Source organism: Leptodactylus fuscus, chromosome 3 (assembly GCF_031893055.1).
Source record: "Leptodactylus fuscus isolate aLepFus1 chromosome 3, aLepFus1.hap2, whole genome shotgun sequence".
Taxonomy (NCBI): Eukaryota; Metazoa; Chordata; class Amphibia; order Anura; family Leptodactylidae; genus Leptodactylus; species Leptodactylus fuscus.
In genome coordinates this window covers 10,840,633-10,859,497 of record NC_134267.1, presented here as the reverse complement: position 1 = coordinate 10,859,497, position 18,865 = coordinate 10,840,633, and the positions used below count along the sequence as shown (strand labels likewise).

General features: G+C 43.1%; 1 protein-coding gene across 2 annotated transcripts in view; it reads left to right on the top strand.

Annotated features, from left to right (window-relative positions):
* Positions 1-18,865, top strand: part of PLEKHH2 (pleckstrin homology, MyTH4 and FERM domain containing H2) — a 98,061-nt gene that overhangs the window by 25,121 nt on the left and 54,075 nt on the right. For both annotated transcript variants that reach the window (XM_075267013.1, XM_075267014.1), the window contains one exon: positions 12,540-12,602. In XM_075267013.1, coding sequence (XP_075123114.1) covers positions 12,540-12,602 — 63 coding nt within the window. The remainder of the gene's footprint in view (positions 1-12,539; positions 12,603-18,865) is intronic.

Below are 18,865 nucleotides of genomic sequence, written 5' to 3'. Positions count from 1 at the left end.
TCTATGGGGTCCATGTGCTTTCACTGTATACTGCTTGACAATGCGTTTGGTAGTCCATTCAGCAGGTCCACATGCAATCATATGTGAATAGAGCCTAACTAGTATACAGGATTAGTAAATCCTCCCCGTATTGCACAATACTTTGTTGTGTCCACATCACGGCCTGCAATACCGTATACATTAGGTATGCGAATAATAATACAAAGCTTCATTTTCACACACTGCACAATTTCCCTCTTTTTGTGGTTCCGAATCTTTCTATAATATGCTTGTAGGAACATCCATGTGAATAGCGCTGTGTCCACGGCCGCCTATAACTAGTTCTCAAGGAAATCATTAGAAAGCCTCGGATTAAGTCGATTGCGGTCGTGTCACGAATAAGCCAAGTAACAAAAAAAAGTAACACTTGAACTTTTGTCTAAGTCAAAAACTTCAAAAATTCCTCGAGAGACCCATCAAAAGGAATTTGTGCTGCCGATTATGACAGGGTCACCTTGGAATTTTGGCAGTCGTCACACTGGTGCTAGGGATTCCCTTTCATCTGTAGAGAGAGCGACCTGGCAACATTGTGGCGAGCGCCTTGGGATAATGGGGCTGTGGAATGTGCAGGACAGCCCCGACTAATCATATAGAGGAGTCACACCAGAGCCTGCACAGCTACAGTAACAAAAGGAGGCTGTGAGAGGGTGCAGGGTGCAGGGCTACTACTACTGAGGACACGGTGCAAAATTCCTTTGTAATCGGCGTCAAGTGACATAGGACAAAAATCACAACATGGTCACTGTTATTGTGCCCAACCAATCATCCACCAGATATAGATGGATTTTACTTGCATGATTTTAATTTTATTATTGCATTATTATTATAGAAGTGCAAGTTTGTTGGACAAAAAAAAAAAGTATATAAAATGTGATGTATGGAATAAACTGTCAAAAAATATTAGACATGTCCTGAAGGTGAAAATAAGCTGCATCTGAAAGGGATTTTCCAGGACTGTAATGTCAGATTGGTAGGCAGGGAACACCTAGCACCTTCACGATCAGCTGTTTGAAGAGGCCACTGCATATCGTGCTATACATTGTGTAGTGGTTGCAGCTCATCTCGTTCACTTGAATGGGACTGAGCTGCGAACACTTGGTTCACCAAGAGTGGTGCGCTTCCACTGTGACATCCAGGCTGGGGATGAAAGGTGGTAGCACATGTGCAGGGCTCTCTCCCTTCATGTCTATCAGGGCCCCGGAAAAATCCACTTATTCCAATTCTGAGCTTGACAAATTTTTGTAAAATGGTGTTCCCCTGACTCCTATCCAGCCAGTTGAGGCGGCATCAGACGGCCACTCCATGCCAAGGATGAATGGGGAGGTGTTTGTCTATATGTGCGGAGCTCTCCTTGCAAAACTATGGAAGTGGCCCAAATATTTATGAGATTTGGAAAAGCCCTTATGGGTGATGTAATAGATGTCTGAAGTCAGGAAGCATCTGAAATACCGTCCTTGTCTGACACTGCCCTGACACCCAAAATACAGCTGAATTTACAAACTGCTTAAAATAACCCGCACTGATAAGTGCCAGATACTGGGTGACCATATTCCTCAGCACAAACACAGACTTTCCAGGTCCTGTCAGTTGTCGTTTTTGTTATCTGTCTTCTTTCTTGGTCGTCCGCCTGAGTTTTATCATTGTCTTTTCACCGCTTCGGACAATGGAGGTTCCTAATCAGTAGCGATAAGCAGAGCGGTTAGATGGCGCTCTATGTGCTATTATTGGAACATAACAGACCCAGGGAGAGAGGGCTCAGAGACCCAAATTCTAAAAAAGTTAGGCTAAGTTCTCCATTGACAAAACTGCCAAATATCGGTGGAGAGAAAAGTCCTGCAAAACTGAAATCCGTGTGTAACCGCTAAAACAGTTCTCCGTCACTCGGGTACCCTGGCAGACCCAAACATCGTAGCGCCTGGCACAGATGTGAGTCTAGCCTTTGGCCACTTTTCCGCCGTATAATACTGCATTGACCCGCTTCACTTCATCTTGACTCAACCTGGTTTGGAGACCATGACATTTGCCTATCTTATGTAGTTGGTTTACGTGGGGACCAATCCACTGAGCAGTGTTTGAACACATGACTTTCCTGCTCTTAGCAGGTACTAAAAAGGTTCCCAGTACCCAATGGAAGGAGGTTCAAGGTTCCCAATGGAAAATTGACAGAAGCGGTCCAAGTTGATCCAATACCAAGTCGTGTAGAAAGCAGTTTAGGGGGTGCCGTGGTTCACTAAGGATGGTGCAAATTAAGGGCCTTTCACATAGTTACCAACTGTCCCAAATTTTTACCTAAATTTCTGAAACAGCCCCTGCAAATTTTGGCATATCCTAAGCTGAAGAGGGACATGGCTTACAAATCAATGCAGGCAGTCCTACTTCATTTAGGGACAGGGTAGTATAAGAACAAGAGGCGGTTCAGGCCAGGACTTAAAGGGGTCTTCTGATCTACAAGTATTTTTTTTTTTTTTTTTAATACTGATGACCTAACCACAGCACAGGTCGTCCATTTCTGATCAGTGGAGGTCCAACATCCGGACCACACACCTCTCAGCTGATCCGGTTGCTTCTAGTACAGAGGTGCAGGACTGCAGTACTCTGGTGCCAACACCATACTGGAGCCTTGTCCATGCTGGAATAGGAGCCTTGTCCAGTGCAATAGCTTCCAACATCAGGAGGCAACCTGATCAGCTGATCGGTGCAGGATCCTGGTATTGCATGTGAATGAGTGAGTCTCAAAAATTGATGGTTTTTGTCTTCCCTATCCTGCATTTTCCTATTGACCTAAACTCGTCTCCAAATAATCTGCATGTTCCAAGCCCTACACTAACAGCCTGTATGCATCTGGTAGTCATACTATTCCCAAAGGGTAGGTAGATATAGGAAATTGTACAGATGTATTAAGAATAACTATGCAAATGGCGATGACTAATATTGGGTGGACAGAGTTTCTAAAAGCCAGGCCAGATTTAGTTTCCAAATTTCCCCTTTTGGCAATTTGTCCTCCATAGTAAGTAAACTCCCCTCCAGAGACCTCAACTATTCACAGGATTTGATCATCGTCCCAAATGTTGTGTTTTCCATGAGTCACCAATGACAATATCCAGCGATCGGTGACTTAAAGCGTCATAAAGAGTTTTCCGACTGTAGCGTATGTGACAGGCGATAGCAAAGACGGGGCCGCCATCCTGTTATTTACCCAAAACACATTGCAGAACTATGTGGGTGATGATCGAGTTCCCGAGAGCAAACGAAAGAAAGTCAGCGAGGCATCAGAAGATCAGGAATCTACTTGCCAGAGCTCTGGCACAAAGGACGTGTCAGAAAGGGGCTGCGTTATTTCTCTTCGCTATCATCACAGGCGGGAGAACACCCGGCCGACAGTTACACATGGCACATTCCTCCATTTGTCAGAGTTCCCAGAAAAGTAGCAGACCCAACGGTTCAGTTCAAACAAACCTAAATGTTTTCGGCATTAGATGATAAGAATGTTGGATCCAGCGTTAGAAGACATTATGTATTATGTTCACTCCCTCTCCAAAAAAGATTAATATACTATTGGCAGAGGACTGAACAAGGCCACACATGGTGAGACGGCGTCATCCGGGCGTATCGCCAAACATGCAGATTCGGGGGTAATTTGGGGTTGTACAGATTGGTGGCTTACTGCTTAACTAAGCATAGGAGATTGTTGATGCGGTTGAGCGATCGGATTCTGACTGGCGATCGAGTAAATTTCATGATCGCGATCAGAATTCTGATCCCGATCGAGGTGTCACGTTAGTTCCCACAATGCTTGGCTACTGGCCATCGGTTTGGTTGAGTGATGGGGATTTGAAAAGATCGGATTCTGATCGGCAATAGAGCAAACTTCACGATCGGGATCGGCTGGATCGAAAATCGGATTTTAAAAACGATCCTGAAATCTCAAGATCGGCTCAACCCTAATTGTTGAACATTCATTGCCACCAGTCGTAGGGACATTGGGGTGTTGTTGTAGGATCACCGTGGACCTTTTTTGGGCATGCTTACTATTACTCATGTCCCATCCATCTCTATGTAATGGAAGGAGAAGTGATATACACATCACTCTGTAGGACCCGTTAATAGAAGCAATCCGATGCAACGTTGCAGAGATAATCATCTTTTTATGGATATATCCATCAGCCTGCAAGTGCACCAGGGGCGGGGCCAAATAGAACAGATTTACATACTGATGGTTGCAAATGCTCTCGCTTGGCTTTGGAATCGGCGCCTAAAGTGTCCCCTCTCTGCATTATGGTTGTCTGTATTGAAATCTGGTAACTCAGGCCCCACGTGTCCCACAACTTCCCCATGACCCCATAGTAACAAACCCTGCGTAGTCTGATCCTGCAGCATGGATTTAGGATCAGACTACATAGAATTTATATATTCCCATAATGATGGCGATAAATAGGTCAGTTATAGACAGATAATGGCGGGATACTTTTAGTCAAGTCTTGTTTTTGCAAAATTTTTGCAAAATTTTAATCGGAATACAAATGGTCACAACGTTGCATTCCAATATTCTCATATTTTTGCTTCCAGATGATTCCTTCACCGTTTCCTACGCTAATATTTCCAGATTTTACTTTTACCGAAGTGTTTGTATGTCTTGGCAATTTTCAGCAATGATAATAAACCCTTGAGGTGTGTATATTCTTGAGTCAGTGTTTTGGCCAGAACAGATTGGCAAACGGTACAATACAGATGTGATGACTGTGTGAGTAGGAAGAAAAGTACATGGAACGCGCTGTTTCCGACAAACCAGGCGAGTTCTATTGTAAGAACACCGCCTACACCGTATCCCTCACCGTTCCACTGAATAATAGGATAATAGCTGTACAACAGAATTATCACCAGGAGTCCTGACTTTGTCTTCTTCAAGTTATCTTGGTCTAATATAAGCTAGAAAAGGAATATGGAAACTTGCTCTAGCGCCACCTTTTGGAAGGTAGAACCCTATAGATCAATGTCTACTTTTCTAAGAAAGACATTGACTGATGTTATAGCCACACAGAAGACAAACCCATCCATAGACAACAGCTGTTGGGTTTTTGCCTCTCATCAGTATGACGCAGGCTACTGGTTTGGCTAGGTGAGAGGTCACAGGTGAGGGTCAGACGGGGTGCTATGTGTGTTTAGGGATTCACCATTGCAGGCCAACATATGATATGTATAGTATCACAGACCATACATGATCTTCTAGGAATTCTGGGAAAGGAAAGTTCTCCTTGATCAGCGCTTCGCACCGATGAGGGGCAGTAACCCCCAACAGTTACCTCTCTTGCTTTTTTTAGAGATTGGCTTTGTTATAATCCCAGTCAATGTCATTAGTTTTCTTAGAAAAAAAGCTAGCATTGACCTATAGGTGGTTACCTTGCAAAAGGTGGCGCTAGAGAAATTTAACTTTTTCAAAGTTATTTGCCTATCCCTTTCCAAGAATTCGTAGTAGATCATGTATGGTCTGTGGGACTGTACATATAGTACGGGTGTAAGCTGCGTGACAACTTGTAGTCGGATCACCTACAGCACTGAAAAAGACTCCTTCAAATGACGTCCAATGAGACTTCAGACCCAGAGGTGTAACTTGAAGCCCCTGGTCCCACATGTAAGATATATAATGGGCCCCTTTACCATGTTGTACTGCTTTACTCTTGTGTTGTAGAGAGCCTTGGACCAGAGCCAGGTAACAATTGATACCTTTGTACCCCTATAGCTACACCCCTGACCAGGACTGAGAACGGCTGCAAAGAGCATTGATTTCTCTGGTGGCCCCAAAATTGATTTTAATGGACCTGCTGTAATACTTCATTTCACCAGTGGTGGTGCTAGAAAAATGGGAACACTTGCCACAAGGTTCCTGAACAAACTGCAGTCGATCACTAGGTGACACAATCCCTACTGTTTTTGCAGTCTCAGAACCATTTCTTGGGACTGAACTCCAACCAAACTGGAAAAAAAGGTCAATGTGAACAAAGTCTAAGTAATAATATACTATGTAGTACACAAAAGTGAATGGACTCCTCCTCATCCCTGGATTTTTGCCACATAAATGCAGGGACTGTGTAGAATAGACTTTAAGATCTGCGCCGGCTTCTAAGGGGGAATGTGATCCAACTGGGAAGTAAACTCTCTGCAAACAGGGGAGCAGCCAACCTGCTTCACACTGCTGCCCCGGGACAAGAGGCTTCTGTCAGCAGGTCTCTCTGGTATTCACTGCCATATAAGCGAGACATTCATTGTGCGGCAGGGAAACCAATGTTATTATCCCTGGCAGTGGTCGCCTGACATCTCACCGTACACGTATACATATATAATATATACCACCAGTCTCACTAAATGTATGGAGACTGTCTCTAACTTCACGGGACAATTTTGCTAAATTATTCCCTTGACGTGTCAGTTCCTGTAAATGTCCTTTGTTGACATTCTGTATTTATTCTTATGTTGAAGTCTATCTATCTCCTATCTATCTCCTATCTATCTATCTATCTATCTATCTATCTATCTCCTATCTATCTATCTATCTATCTATCTATCTCCTATCTATCTATCTATCTATCTCCTATCTATCTATCTATCTCCTATCTATCTATCTATCTATCTATCTCCTATCTATCTATCTATCTCCTATCTATCTATCTATCTATCTATCTATCTATCTCCTATCTATCTATCTATCTCCTATCTATCTATCTATCTATCTATCTATCTCCTATCTATCTATCTATCTATCTATCTATCTCCTATCTATCTATCTATCTATCTCCTATCTATCTATCTATCTCCTATCTATCTATCTATCTATCTATCTCCTATCTATCTATCTATCTATCTATCTATCATCTATCTATCTATCTATCTATCTACCTATCTATCTATTATCTATCTATCTATCTATCTACCTATCTATCTATTATCTATCTATCTATCTATCTATCTCCTATCTATCTATCTATCTATCTATCTATCTCCTATCTATCTATCTATCTATCTATCTATCTATCTATCTATCTATCTATCTATCTATCTAGCTATCTCCTATCTATCTATCTCCTATCTATCTATCTATCTATTGCCTATCTATCTATCTATCTATCTATCTATCTATCTATCTATCTATCATCTATCTATCTATCTATCTATCTATTATCTATCTATCTATCTATCTCCAATCTATCTATCTATCTATCTATCTATCTCCTATCTATCTATCTATCTATCTATCTCCTATCTATCTATCTATCTATCTATCTATCTTATCTATCTGACTCTATATGAACTCAAAATGGCTTTGCCTAAAAATGTCTCTATTTTATAACTTATATATAGAACACTGTTATATAGAAAATATCAATTTACTAATAATAGTTCCATTTCACACATCTGGGATACAATGTAGCAGCACCGCACAGCTGAATGGTGTTGTATCACAAACAGTCTGTGTATCTTACAATTTAGGGATTGTGTTACATATTTGGGACATCCCATGACTGTGTTTGCCAACCACATCAGAGAGACCAAGCTTCTGGCCCGTCTTACCAAATAATAACGTTTCTAATATTTACTTCACCCTGTTCCCAAGCTTAGGAAACTTAATAAATTACCCTCACCATGAAGACATAAACATCTCCGCCTCCAAGACTTACAGAAAGACTGTGCTAATGACCCTAAAGAAGACTACATGGTGCAGGACATAAAACAGGGCTCTACCTCTTCACTGCCAGAAAAGAGCCAGTCATTCATTGAAAGCTGTGAGAGACCACCCTGCTGAATATGTGCCCTTGTCTGCAGTGGTCAGTGATTTCCTCTTCCATGGCGAGCTGCTGCTTAGACGTGGAAGTCAATCTGAACACAGTGATCTGCAAGTTAAAGCATGACAGTGGAATCAAATAGCAGAGGAGTGTTTCAGACTACGTGTAGTGTAGACTAGCATATAGGCAAGCAGCAGTCACCGAACGTAATTGCACTCTAATGCATCCCCGGTCAAGTCACGTCCCGGGTCATGTGACGTCCCGGACCACCAAGGAATGCAGCAGAGCTGGGGATAGGTAAGTAACAGTGTTTTTTATGTTGGTATGCCCCCTGGTTGTCCAATTATTATACTCATGGGTGTCCACAGTGGCGCATAATACTGTGTATAGGGAGCCATTGGTCGAGGTTTTCGGTGTCGGTCGGATGGGGGCATGTCAAAAGTTCCCCATGGGTCCCCACCATTCATAGTTGCGCCACTGGATGTAGCAGTTGTCAATCGGGAGGGCCACTTTAGATTCTTGTCCCCTCAATTTTATACTTGGAACAATTGTTCTGGTGTCATGTGAAAGCTGATGCTAGGTTCACACTAGTGCTGTGCTGTCCGTCATTCTAGGCATGAGTTTAAGACTATATGAAGATTAGTCAAGTTCTGAGGACCTGAGTATGAGCCGAATGTTAAAGTTAGTGAGAGATTTGGGCCCTCCAGCAGCATTAGGACCAGGTCAGCTGCTCATACAAACCAGAGCTAGACTTTAATTTGCCAAAATAAAACATATTTTTTCCAATGTGAATTGTCATAAGCCGATTCTTCACCTGCAACGTTGCAAACAAACTTCAGCTTAAAAATCTCTTCCATAAGGAATGCGGAGGCCGCGGCCCCAGATGGGCCATGGATCATTTGGATTTAATATGCATTGGCCGACATCTCCTTCGTGATTTTCTCACTGTCCAGTCTTGTTTCTTGGCCTGCGATCTGGTTACGTAAATACTAAGTATCAAAATAAAATGTTCTGCATTGTCTCACTGAAAATCTATTACAGTCCCAAAGTGTTCCACTGAAAATATCCATGTAGGAGGAGTTGTGAACATCATGAGACCAACTTAAAGGGTCACGAAACCTGACGTGGCAGGTTATCAAAGTGCAGCCTATAAGAGGCCGTAATATCAATCACATATAGTGTATATACAGGACGCTGGAGGTTCTCAGAATGGTAAATGTGAATGTAAATGGTGATCACGGGGCGGGGGTTTTTACTGTCTGCACTGTTTATTTTTGATATTTTTTTTCCCAGGGATCATTACCCTAAATTCTCCCTACCAGCTGAAAATTAGTACCTTCTGTGAGCTACTATACTGGCATTTCACATAGCCAAGTGAATCCCTACTGAAGAAAAACAGTAAAACCCAAGTCAGGTTTTACAGCCGGTCAGACGTTGACCTATAAGTATATACTGTAAGTAGAGTCTTTTTACATAGTTAGGAAAGCAAAAGAGAAGGACTAGTGGGTGACCAAATAGATAGAGGAACCTCTTGCTACCGTCCAGTCCTGCTGCTGACCTCTTCAGCTACTCTTGTGACCATAGAGGAAAAATTTTACATTTCATTTATCACGTAGCGGCTCTACAACTTTTTTTTATGATGGATATAGCAAGGCAGTTTGACTTTGGATTACTCCCGAGGTGTTAAGTGATCCCTTTGTAGAGGACCACCGGGTTGCTAACTCTAGGAATAGTCCCAATGTTAGTGATGGCTGACCTAAGCAGGTCAAGAGATGCTGCAGCACCAAAGGGAGATGTGGTCAGTGGACAGGTCAAGGTCAGGGCAGGCGGAATTCATTCAGCATGATTGTCCAGACAGAGGTCAAGGTAGGCAGAATTCATTCATCATGATGATCCAGACAGAGGTCAGGGCAGGTAGAATTCATTCATCACGATAATACAGGCAGAGGTCAGGGCAGGTAGAATTCATTCAGCATGATGATCCAGACAGAGGTCAAGGTAGGCAGAATTCATTCATCATGATAATACAGGCAGAGGTCAGGGCAGGCAGAATTCATTCATCATGATAATAGAGGCAGAGGTCAGGGCAGGCAGAATTCATTCAACATGATAATACAGGCAGAGGTCAGGGCAGGCAGAATTCATTCATCATGATAATAGAGGCAGAGGTCAGGGCAGGCAGAATTCATTCAACATGATGATCCAGACTGAGGCCAGGGAAGAAAGAATTCATTCAGCATTATGATCCAGACAGAGGTCAAGGCAGGTAGAATTCATTCACCATGAAAATACAGGTAGAGGTCAGGGCAGGCAGAATTAATTCATAATGAAAAGACAGGCAGAGTTCAGGGCAAGTAGGCAGAATTAATTCAGCATGATGATCCAGACAGAGGTCAGGGCAGGCAGCACAGAATCAAGTTTGAGAAACAGATCCAAGGTCAGGAAACCCTTAGCAGCACACAATCTAGGATTCTTTTTGCTTTCAGTGGAATAATTTGCCTTAAATAGCCCACAGATGCAGGAGATTGGCTGGGATCAGACTGCACAGTTAAAGTTTCTTAAAGGGCCAGCACACCCTACAGGCAAGGACTGGAGTACAACCCACTACATTGGGTCAACTTATTATATACCCTCACTTGCAATTAGCCTTCTTATTGTCTTGTTCACCTACCCAGCTATCCATTCTTTGTAGGAGAAGCCTTAAATGGTCTTTAACATTAACTAAACCTGGGTCTTGACTGCTCTGCCCATGGAAACCCATAATAACCACCCTGATGACACCTATTTGTTAGGACTTAATGGGTTCTAATGGGAGGACAGGCCAAAAGAGGCCAAGAGTAAAATATTCTGCATATTTAAGATGCAAGATTACAAAATACGGCCATATCTTGTGTTCTATTGCCTGACACTAATGTGGTCTATCGGACCTTCTAAATATAGAGCAAAACCAAAGTGTAAATAGATGGTATGAACGAGGTCTTAGCAAGTAAGTCATTGTATATCTTAAAGATAAACAGAGTGTCTGTATACTATAAGACATTACATAACAATAAGAGCTGAGATTTATAAGAACAGGTGCAGAGAAACATCTGGACACATTGTACTATACCTTCTAATATTTCAGGGCCCTATTTATCATTTTCAAACGTTTTTGGAATTTATTTTTCAAAAAATTTATGTATATCCCGCAGGAACCCAAGCTCAGAATTACGTAAGGGCTCAAAGCCACATGCACCGACCCTGTATTGGGCCACACAGGGTTTTTATAGGTCTGTATTATGGACCTAGTGTTGGCACGCTGTCCACTTTCATTTTGTGCCCCCTTTGGTGCATTGTATTGTGTTACAGACTTAGGCTTGGTTCACAACGGCGCCTGGTCTCCGTTTTGGGATCCCGTTCCCCATTCTGCTTCAAAAATGTGAGCAGGACTTTTCTCTCCCTATTTTGTTGATGGAAATCGCATAGAAACCTGGCAGACCCCATTATAGTCTGTGAGTTTCAGTGGGTAACCACTTTTTAAGCAGATTGGGTTTCCGTTTTTGGGTTTCCGGAAACATGAACGCTAGTGTGATCCTAGTATTATAGACTCTTCATGTGCTACTGTGGAGCATTTACTACTTTGTGGGGAGGTGGGATACAGTGGAGCATTTAATATTGTGTGGGGGGAGGCTACTGTGGAGCATTTAATATTGTGTGGGGGGAGGCTACTGTGGAGCATTTAATACTGTGTGGGGAGGGGGGCTACTGTGGAGCATTTAATATTGTGTGGGGAAGGGGGCTACTGTGCAGCATTTAATACTGTGTGGGGAGGGGGGCTACTGTGGAGCATTTAATATTGTGTGGGGAGGGGGGCTACTGTGGAGCATTTAATACTGTGTGGGGGGAGGGCTACTGTGGAGCATTTAATACTGTGTGGGGAGGGAGCTACTGCGGAGCATTTAATATTGTGTGGGGAGGGAGACTACAGTGGAGCATTTAATATTGTGTGGGGGGAGGGCTAGTGTGGAGCATTTAATATTGTGCGGGGGGAGGGCTACTGTGGAGCATTTAATATTGTGTGGGGAGGGGGCTACTGTGGAGCATTTAATACTGTGTGTGGGGAGGCTACTGTGGAGCATTTAATATTGTGTGGGGAGGGGGCTACTGTGGAGCATTTAATATTGTGTGGGGAGGGGGCTACTATGGAGCATTTAATACTGTGTGGGGAGGGGGGCTACTGTGGAGTATTTAATATTGTATGGGGAGGTGGGCTACTGTGGAGCATTTAATATTGTGTGGAGAGGAATTTGTTCATAGTTTTTTTTAAAACTATATTTCGGCCCTCCAATGGTCTGAGGGACAGTGAACTGGCCTCCTGTTTAAAAAGTTTGAGGACCCCTGGTATGGACCCATGGCATGGTATGGATCTGTACAACCATTGGCTTATAGCCTAGCTGCCTTGTCTTTCTCTTTCACATCGTCTTACCGAATCATCTTGTTGGTTTGGACATTTGCTGAAATATTTTGATCTTATTTTCAGGTCATTTGGCTTACAATTCCTGGCATTTGTACCAACTTCAAATTGCCGTCCTTTATAAGCCTTCATGCCTGGCAGGTATCAGACAAGGCCTTTCATCTCAATTAGAAGACTATTGATAATGTCACCATCCATTACCGCGGCTTCAAAGCAAGTTTATGGAAATGATCATTAAATTATCAACACTCATTTGTTATTTTTTTGTGCAGATGCAGCAGCTGGAAAGACAAGTTATTGATGCAAACCGTCGAGCGGAACAAGCGTACGAGCAGGTAATTGTAAACTAACGCTCTTGTAGGCTGTCATTGTAGTGAACTGGAAAATTTTATGGAGAAGAGGCAAAACCTTTGTCAGTGACTGTTCACACATCATTAGTTTTATTCCCTCGATATTTTATGTATTATTTGTATTAAAATAAAACATTCCTAAAAATATATATGAAAAACCTATGGCCACGGGGTGAGGTTAGTGGTAGAGGAAGATTCCTTGGGTCCACCAGATAAAGTGATTCTTCTACAACTCCTAGGAAATAGACCAACGTACCCTTCAAATTTGGGTGTCTTCTGCTAGATCATGATTGTGTTAGAGTCTGGGTCTGCCGAAGGATCCTCTGGTACTCTGGTGGGGCAGTCCGACACCGGCACTTTTATGGAACGTAGACTGTATAGAAGAGGGTAAAAAATATGCAAATCTATTTTCCAGGATGTAATTAGGAGAACAGTGCCTCTGTATGCCGCCCTCTAGGGACAGCCCCCTTAACATCATGCATGACTCAGTTAATAAGCCTACTGACATGATGCGGATTTAATTGCCAAATTAGTATTTCTATTCCAAAAGGAACCGATTCCCAGCTATGGACAGGGCTGTTTAGGTCTTTTGGGCCTCCTCAGCATAGCGCAGGGATACTGGTTTGGCAGAGTGAGAGACTATAGACCAGGGTCAGGGGATAATCATACACATTAGGGAGAGTGTGTGCCTACATAGGCGTGCGGAGACTTACAAGTCATTCCTGCTCCGCTAGGGATTCTGGTTAAAAAATATGCATCCCTAGCAGAGCAGGAATGACTTGTAAGTCTCCGTACGACTATGTACAGTCATGGCCAAAAGTTTTGAGAATGACACAAATATTATATTTTCACATGATCTTCTGCCCTCTGGTTTTTCTGTGTGTTTGTCAGATGTTTTATCACATACAGAAATATAATTGCAATCATATTATGAGTAACAAAAGCTTATATTGACAGTTAGAATGAGTTAATGCAGCAAGTCAATATTTGCAGTGTTGACCCTTCTTCAGGACCTCTGCAATTCTCCCTGGCATGCTCTCAATCAACTTCTGGACCAAATCCTGACTGATAGCAGTCCATTCTTGCACAATCAATGCTTGCATTTTGTCAGAATTTGTAGGTTTTTGTTTGTCCACCCGTTTCTTGATGATTGACCACAGGTTCTCAATGGGATTAAGATCTGGGGAGTTTCCAGGCCATGGACCCAAAATCTCTATGTTTTGTACCCTGAGCCATTTAGTTTTGCTTTATGGCAAGGTGCTCCATCATGCTGGAAAAGGCATTGTTGATCGCCAAACTGCTCTTGGATGGCTGGGAGAAGTTGATCTTGGAGGACATTCAGGTCCCATTCTTTATTCATGGCTCTGTTTTTAGGCAAGACTGTGAGAGAGCCGATTCCCTTGGCGGAGAAGCAACCCCACACATGAATGGTTTCAGGGTGCTTTACAGTTGGCATGAGACAAGACTGGTGGTAGCGCTCACCTCGCCTTCTCCGAATAAGCTGTTTTCCAGATGTCCCAAACAATCGAAAAGGGGATTCATCAGAGAAAATGACTTTACCCCAGTCCTCAGCAGTCCACTCCCTGTACCTTTTGCAGAATATCAGTCTGTCCCTGATGTTTTTTTCTGGAGAGAAGTGGCTTCTTTGCTGCCCTCCTTGAGACCAGATTTGCTCCAAGAGTCTCCGCCTCACAGTGCGTGCAGATGCACTCACACCTGCCTGCTGCCATTCCTGAGCAAGCTCTGCACTGCTGGTAGCCCGATCCCGCAGCTGAAACAGTTTCAAGAGACAGTCCTGGCGCTTGCTGGTCTTTCTTGGGCGCCCTGGAGCCTTTTTGCCAACAATGGAACCTCTCTCCTTGAAGTTCTTGATGATGCGATAGATTGTTGACTGAGGTGCAATCTTTCTAGCTGCGATACTCTTCCCTGTTAGGCCATTTTTGTGCAGTGCAATGATGACTGCACGTGTTTCTTTAGAGATAACCATGGTTAACAGAAGAGAAACAATGATGCCAAGCACCAGCCTCCTTTTACAGTGTCCAGTGGTGTCATTCTTACTTAATCATGACAGATTGATCTCCAGCCCTGTCCTCATCAACACCCTGTGTTAATGGAGCAATCACTGAAACGATGTTAGCTGGTCCTTTTAAGGCAGGGCTGCAATGATGTTGAAATGTGTTTTGGGGGATAAAGTTCATTTTCTAGGCAAATATTGACTTTGCAACTAATTGCTGTTAAGCTGATCACTCTTTATAACATTCTGGAGTATATGCAAATTGCCATTAGGAAAACTGAAACAGTAGACTTTGTAAAAATTAATATTTGTATCATTCTCAAAACTTTTGGCCATGACTGTAGGCACACACTCTCCCTAATGTGTATGATTATCCCCTGTATAGAAGAGGTTACCCAAGAATACTCATTTATTACTTATCCTTGTAACATGATCAGTGGTGGCCCAGAGATCCCACCATTCAGCATAATAAAAGGGGTTGCCGCATCTGTGTACATCCACCAATATAACATTGATATCCTACCCTACAAATCGGCCATCAATGTCACATTATATATATGGCGCCCCTGTCAGCTGTGGAAAATGAGTGCCCACGTGAAGTATATGATATGCATGTAGAGCCATGTAAGGCTTCCTATATACAGTATATAGTTATTATAGTGCCATTAGAAGAACACAAGGTGCTATCGAGTCCGTAGGTCAGGGTTAGGCAACATTATAGAGGTGGAGATCTATTGTTATAACTTGGGAGATTTCTGTGATCTATTGTGTTTCCTTATCTTCTCCGTTTGGCCCAGACCACAATGATCACTTCTTCCAGCAATGAGTTTTCTTTGCAAAGTTTGCAGTTCAGACATCTAAGCTTCCTCCCTTTTCCATCTCCCTTCCCAACTTCTCAACACAAGTTCCACCAACTGGTGCCCTAAGGCTATGTTCACACCGAATTTTTTACCAGGCTACGTCCCTTAAGGACACCACAATTAACCCTTTCTCGAAATCGGACAACTCTGCCCTTCGTGGCATCTTGCACGCGACTAATGCCAATGCTGTTTCCTATTTAATGGTGGAAGGCGCGACGTACACCCCGACCGCAGATATCTTCATTCGCATGAGTGTCCAAATACTTATGGGTAGACAGTGTGTATAGTCAGTAGTGGTTGGACAGTATCAGACTATGCAGGGACAAACGCCCACCTTAACTCCCAGTTGTCAATTTATTGTGAATTTCAAAATGGCGTCACAGAGAGGGGGGGTTTCTCACGCCTTGTAAACCAGGTAAAAGGCATGAAAAAGTCACAATTTTTTGCACAGGTTGAGGTTGAGGTTTCAGAGAAGATGCATGGCCATATATGAGGTGCAAGGTATCAGTGTACTAAACTCTAGGAACGCTGGACTTTTTCTTCCACCAAAAAAGTAAAAAAAACTTTCTTTTTTTACATGGGGTGAATGCAGATGGGCACCAGATGGAGGGGCCTGTTATATATTGCCCGTTGCCCATTGTCTTGTGACGGATGAAGCAACAGATATTGTGAACCCACCCTTACATGTTTTATATTGGAGCATTCCCCATGTAAAGTTTTTTCTCCACTAAAATTTTTATGTCCTTGTTACGGCCAAACAGTGACACATATTCTCAAATCCTTGTTCTGGAAAACGTCGGCCCGTTTGATGTCAGCGCGAAGGTCTTTCCAAACCAGCTTGTAAAATCAAAGTGGAAATCCACGCCCGTATAAAAGCGAATGTCAGGGTCGCGTAATTCATTGAAGCCAAGGGAAATAGAGCAAACATTGTCTTGTAGGGTTGCGATGCTATGGTGACCGGCTGCCTCGCTGGAGCAATCTTGTCACTTTGGTCCCCTGTTGGTTACATCTAAAACCTGTTTATAATTAATGTGTTTAATTATCTGTTGTAAAGTTCTTTGGGTGTGAGCGATGGGAAGATGTGTCTAGTACATGGCGCAGATCTTCTTTATGAGGTTACAGTCATACAGCAATTTTTCTTTTGGAAACCAAGTGAACCCCATAAAGAGAAGGCCTCCTTTTTCTGGGACCACTTCCCAAATTGCTGCCAAGTTTTTGGCAGAATTGGGCAGGGAGGTTGTTCCCGAGGCATGGGAGCAATTGCTACCTTTGCACCCTCTATAGCAGGGGTAGGGAACCTTTGGCTCTCCAGCTGCTGTGAAACTACAACTCCCAGCATGCTCCATTCCATGGGAGTTCCAAGAACAGCAGAGCAAGTATGCATGCTGGGAGTTGTAGTTTTGCAACAGCTGGAGAGCCGTACGTTCCCTACCCCTGCTCTATAGCAATCGCTGCATGTCAATTATACCTATGGAAACACCAGCAATTTCCTTATAGGTATAATTGAAGTAGGAAACCTCTAAGGGCTTTCTGTGCTGCGGGAAAAAACACAATACGTTGTCACCGCATTTTTTGCTGCAACACTTTTTTGCTACGGTCTGCCACATGGAGCTTTAGCCTCAAGGGAGCCGGCCGCTGGACCCAGCACATCAACCCAGCCCACAGAAAGATACGACCTCACCTGGCAAGTAATCGTGCACCTGAAGAAGAGCTTGTGGAGCTTGAAACGCGTTGCGCAGTACGTTTTTGTCCAATAAAGGTCATACATTTTATTCACCTTATCAACGTTCCAACTTGTAGACCAGAGAGCGCAGACGTCCATCCACAGCCCTTGGACCTTCTTCTTCCACAGAAAGATACGGACACTGGAATCAAACTCTGTTTTCACCTTGTCAATCGCTACCTCTATTGCCAAGATAGCACTGTTTTTGTCGATACCCCGTTTATCAGGTTTTAGTTGCAGCCTAGGAATGTGATTTCTTGAAATCTCATCCATAACGTTACTACTATAGATCACAACAGGATAGCCGCCGGTGAATTCGCAGTAGCCATCATTTTCCGCAGTCTAAGGATCACCCTATACGTCGCTGTCCAATAGCAGGTTTAGTGCAAATTGAGACCAAAAATTTGCCCACGACTTAAACTTTGATCTCTTATTGGAAGACCTTTCGATGGCACCCTGTTCCTATAGAGGTTTCCCTCCGCTATGACAAGGGCAGTGGTGTGCGACAGGGAGTGATGGACGGATTTAGTGTCAGACAGTGGCTTTATGTGCTCAGCCCATTATTAAATGCAGATGGCAGGACTTCCTCCGGTTACGTTGCGGTGGGCGGTAATTAGAGGTCTCGGCCTAAACAGTCATTAGTAATGTAAAATACAATAATTAGACCATGGAGAACCACCGGGCTATAACTCCAATGACATCCTTCTACAAGTCAGTAAATGTTATAGCTCACACATAATAGACTGCAGTCACAAATAAACCAAACACCCCCCTATGGGGACAGCCGAAAATATTGCACAATGCATGAAAGATTATGTAACGTTGATGTATCGATAGAATATAAATTACATTGTAATGTTATGGCTGATCATGTTGATACATTGTACTGTACAATGGAATAGTAACAATTTCCATTCATTCACTTTCACTGGCATAGTAACAATTTCCACTTTCACTTGTCCTATAGAGTTGTATGGGAAGGAACGTGCATGTTACCAGCCACTCCATAGACTTCTTAACTGTGACAAATCTTCTGAGTATACTGCAATTCTTGCATTCTATTCGTAAACCATGAGCTATAGTCGCTACGTTTTGTTACATTTTTCATTTCCTTTATGCAAGCAACACGTTCTTTGCAGTTCAGGAGGATGTGACAGAAAACTCATTCTCCGGGTGATTTTCCATACATTATGTAATGGGTGCAGTTAATTTTTAAGCGGTATATTGTGACACATTGTGCATGAACCGGCAGCACTCAGGGTACAATTTTCCTATGTGTTGTACATTAATGGAGAAGCTCCGTCACCTTAGTTTAACCCTGCAATGTTATTGAAAGTAAAGTCCTTAGAGAAAAGTACACATGGACAGCAGATGATTTACTCCCATGACTAATCGTAATGGGGCTCAGTGGCCCCTGCTGAACATTTGGAGGGTGCCGAGCTTCCCCGATGTAGCCAGGTGACTTCACACTTAATGCAAAGCAGTCACTTGGAAGCATTTAAAATCACAATGTATTCTCCATTGAATATTCAGCGGATTATCACACATGACTGAAATTAGAGACTGTGTCGAAACTCTTCTCGAGGATTACACGGAGCACTCCGGCCGGGAGACGTCAAGGATCTTGTCACATGTCCTCGACCCCGAGGTG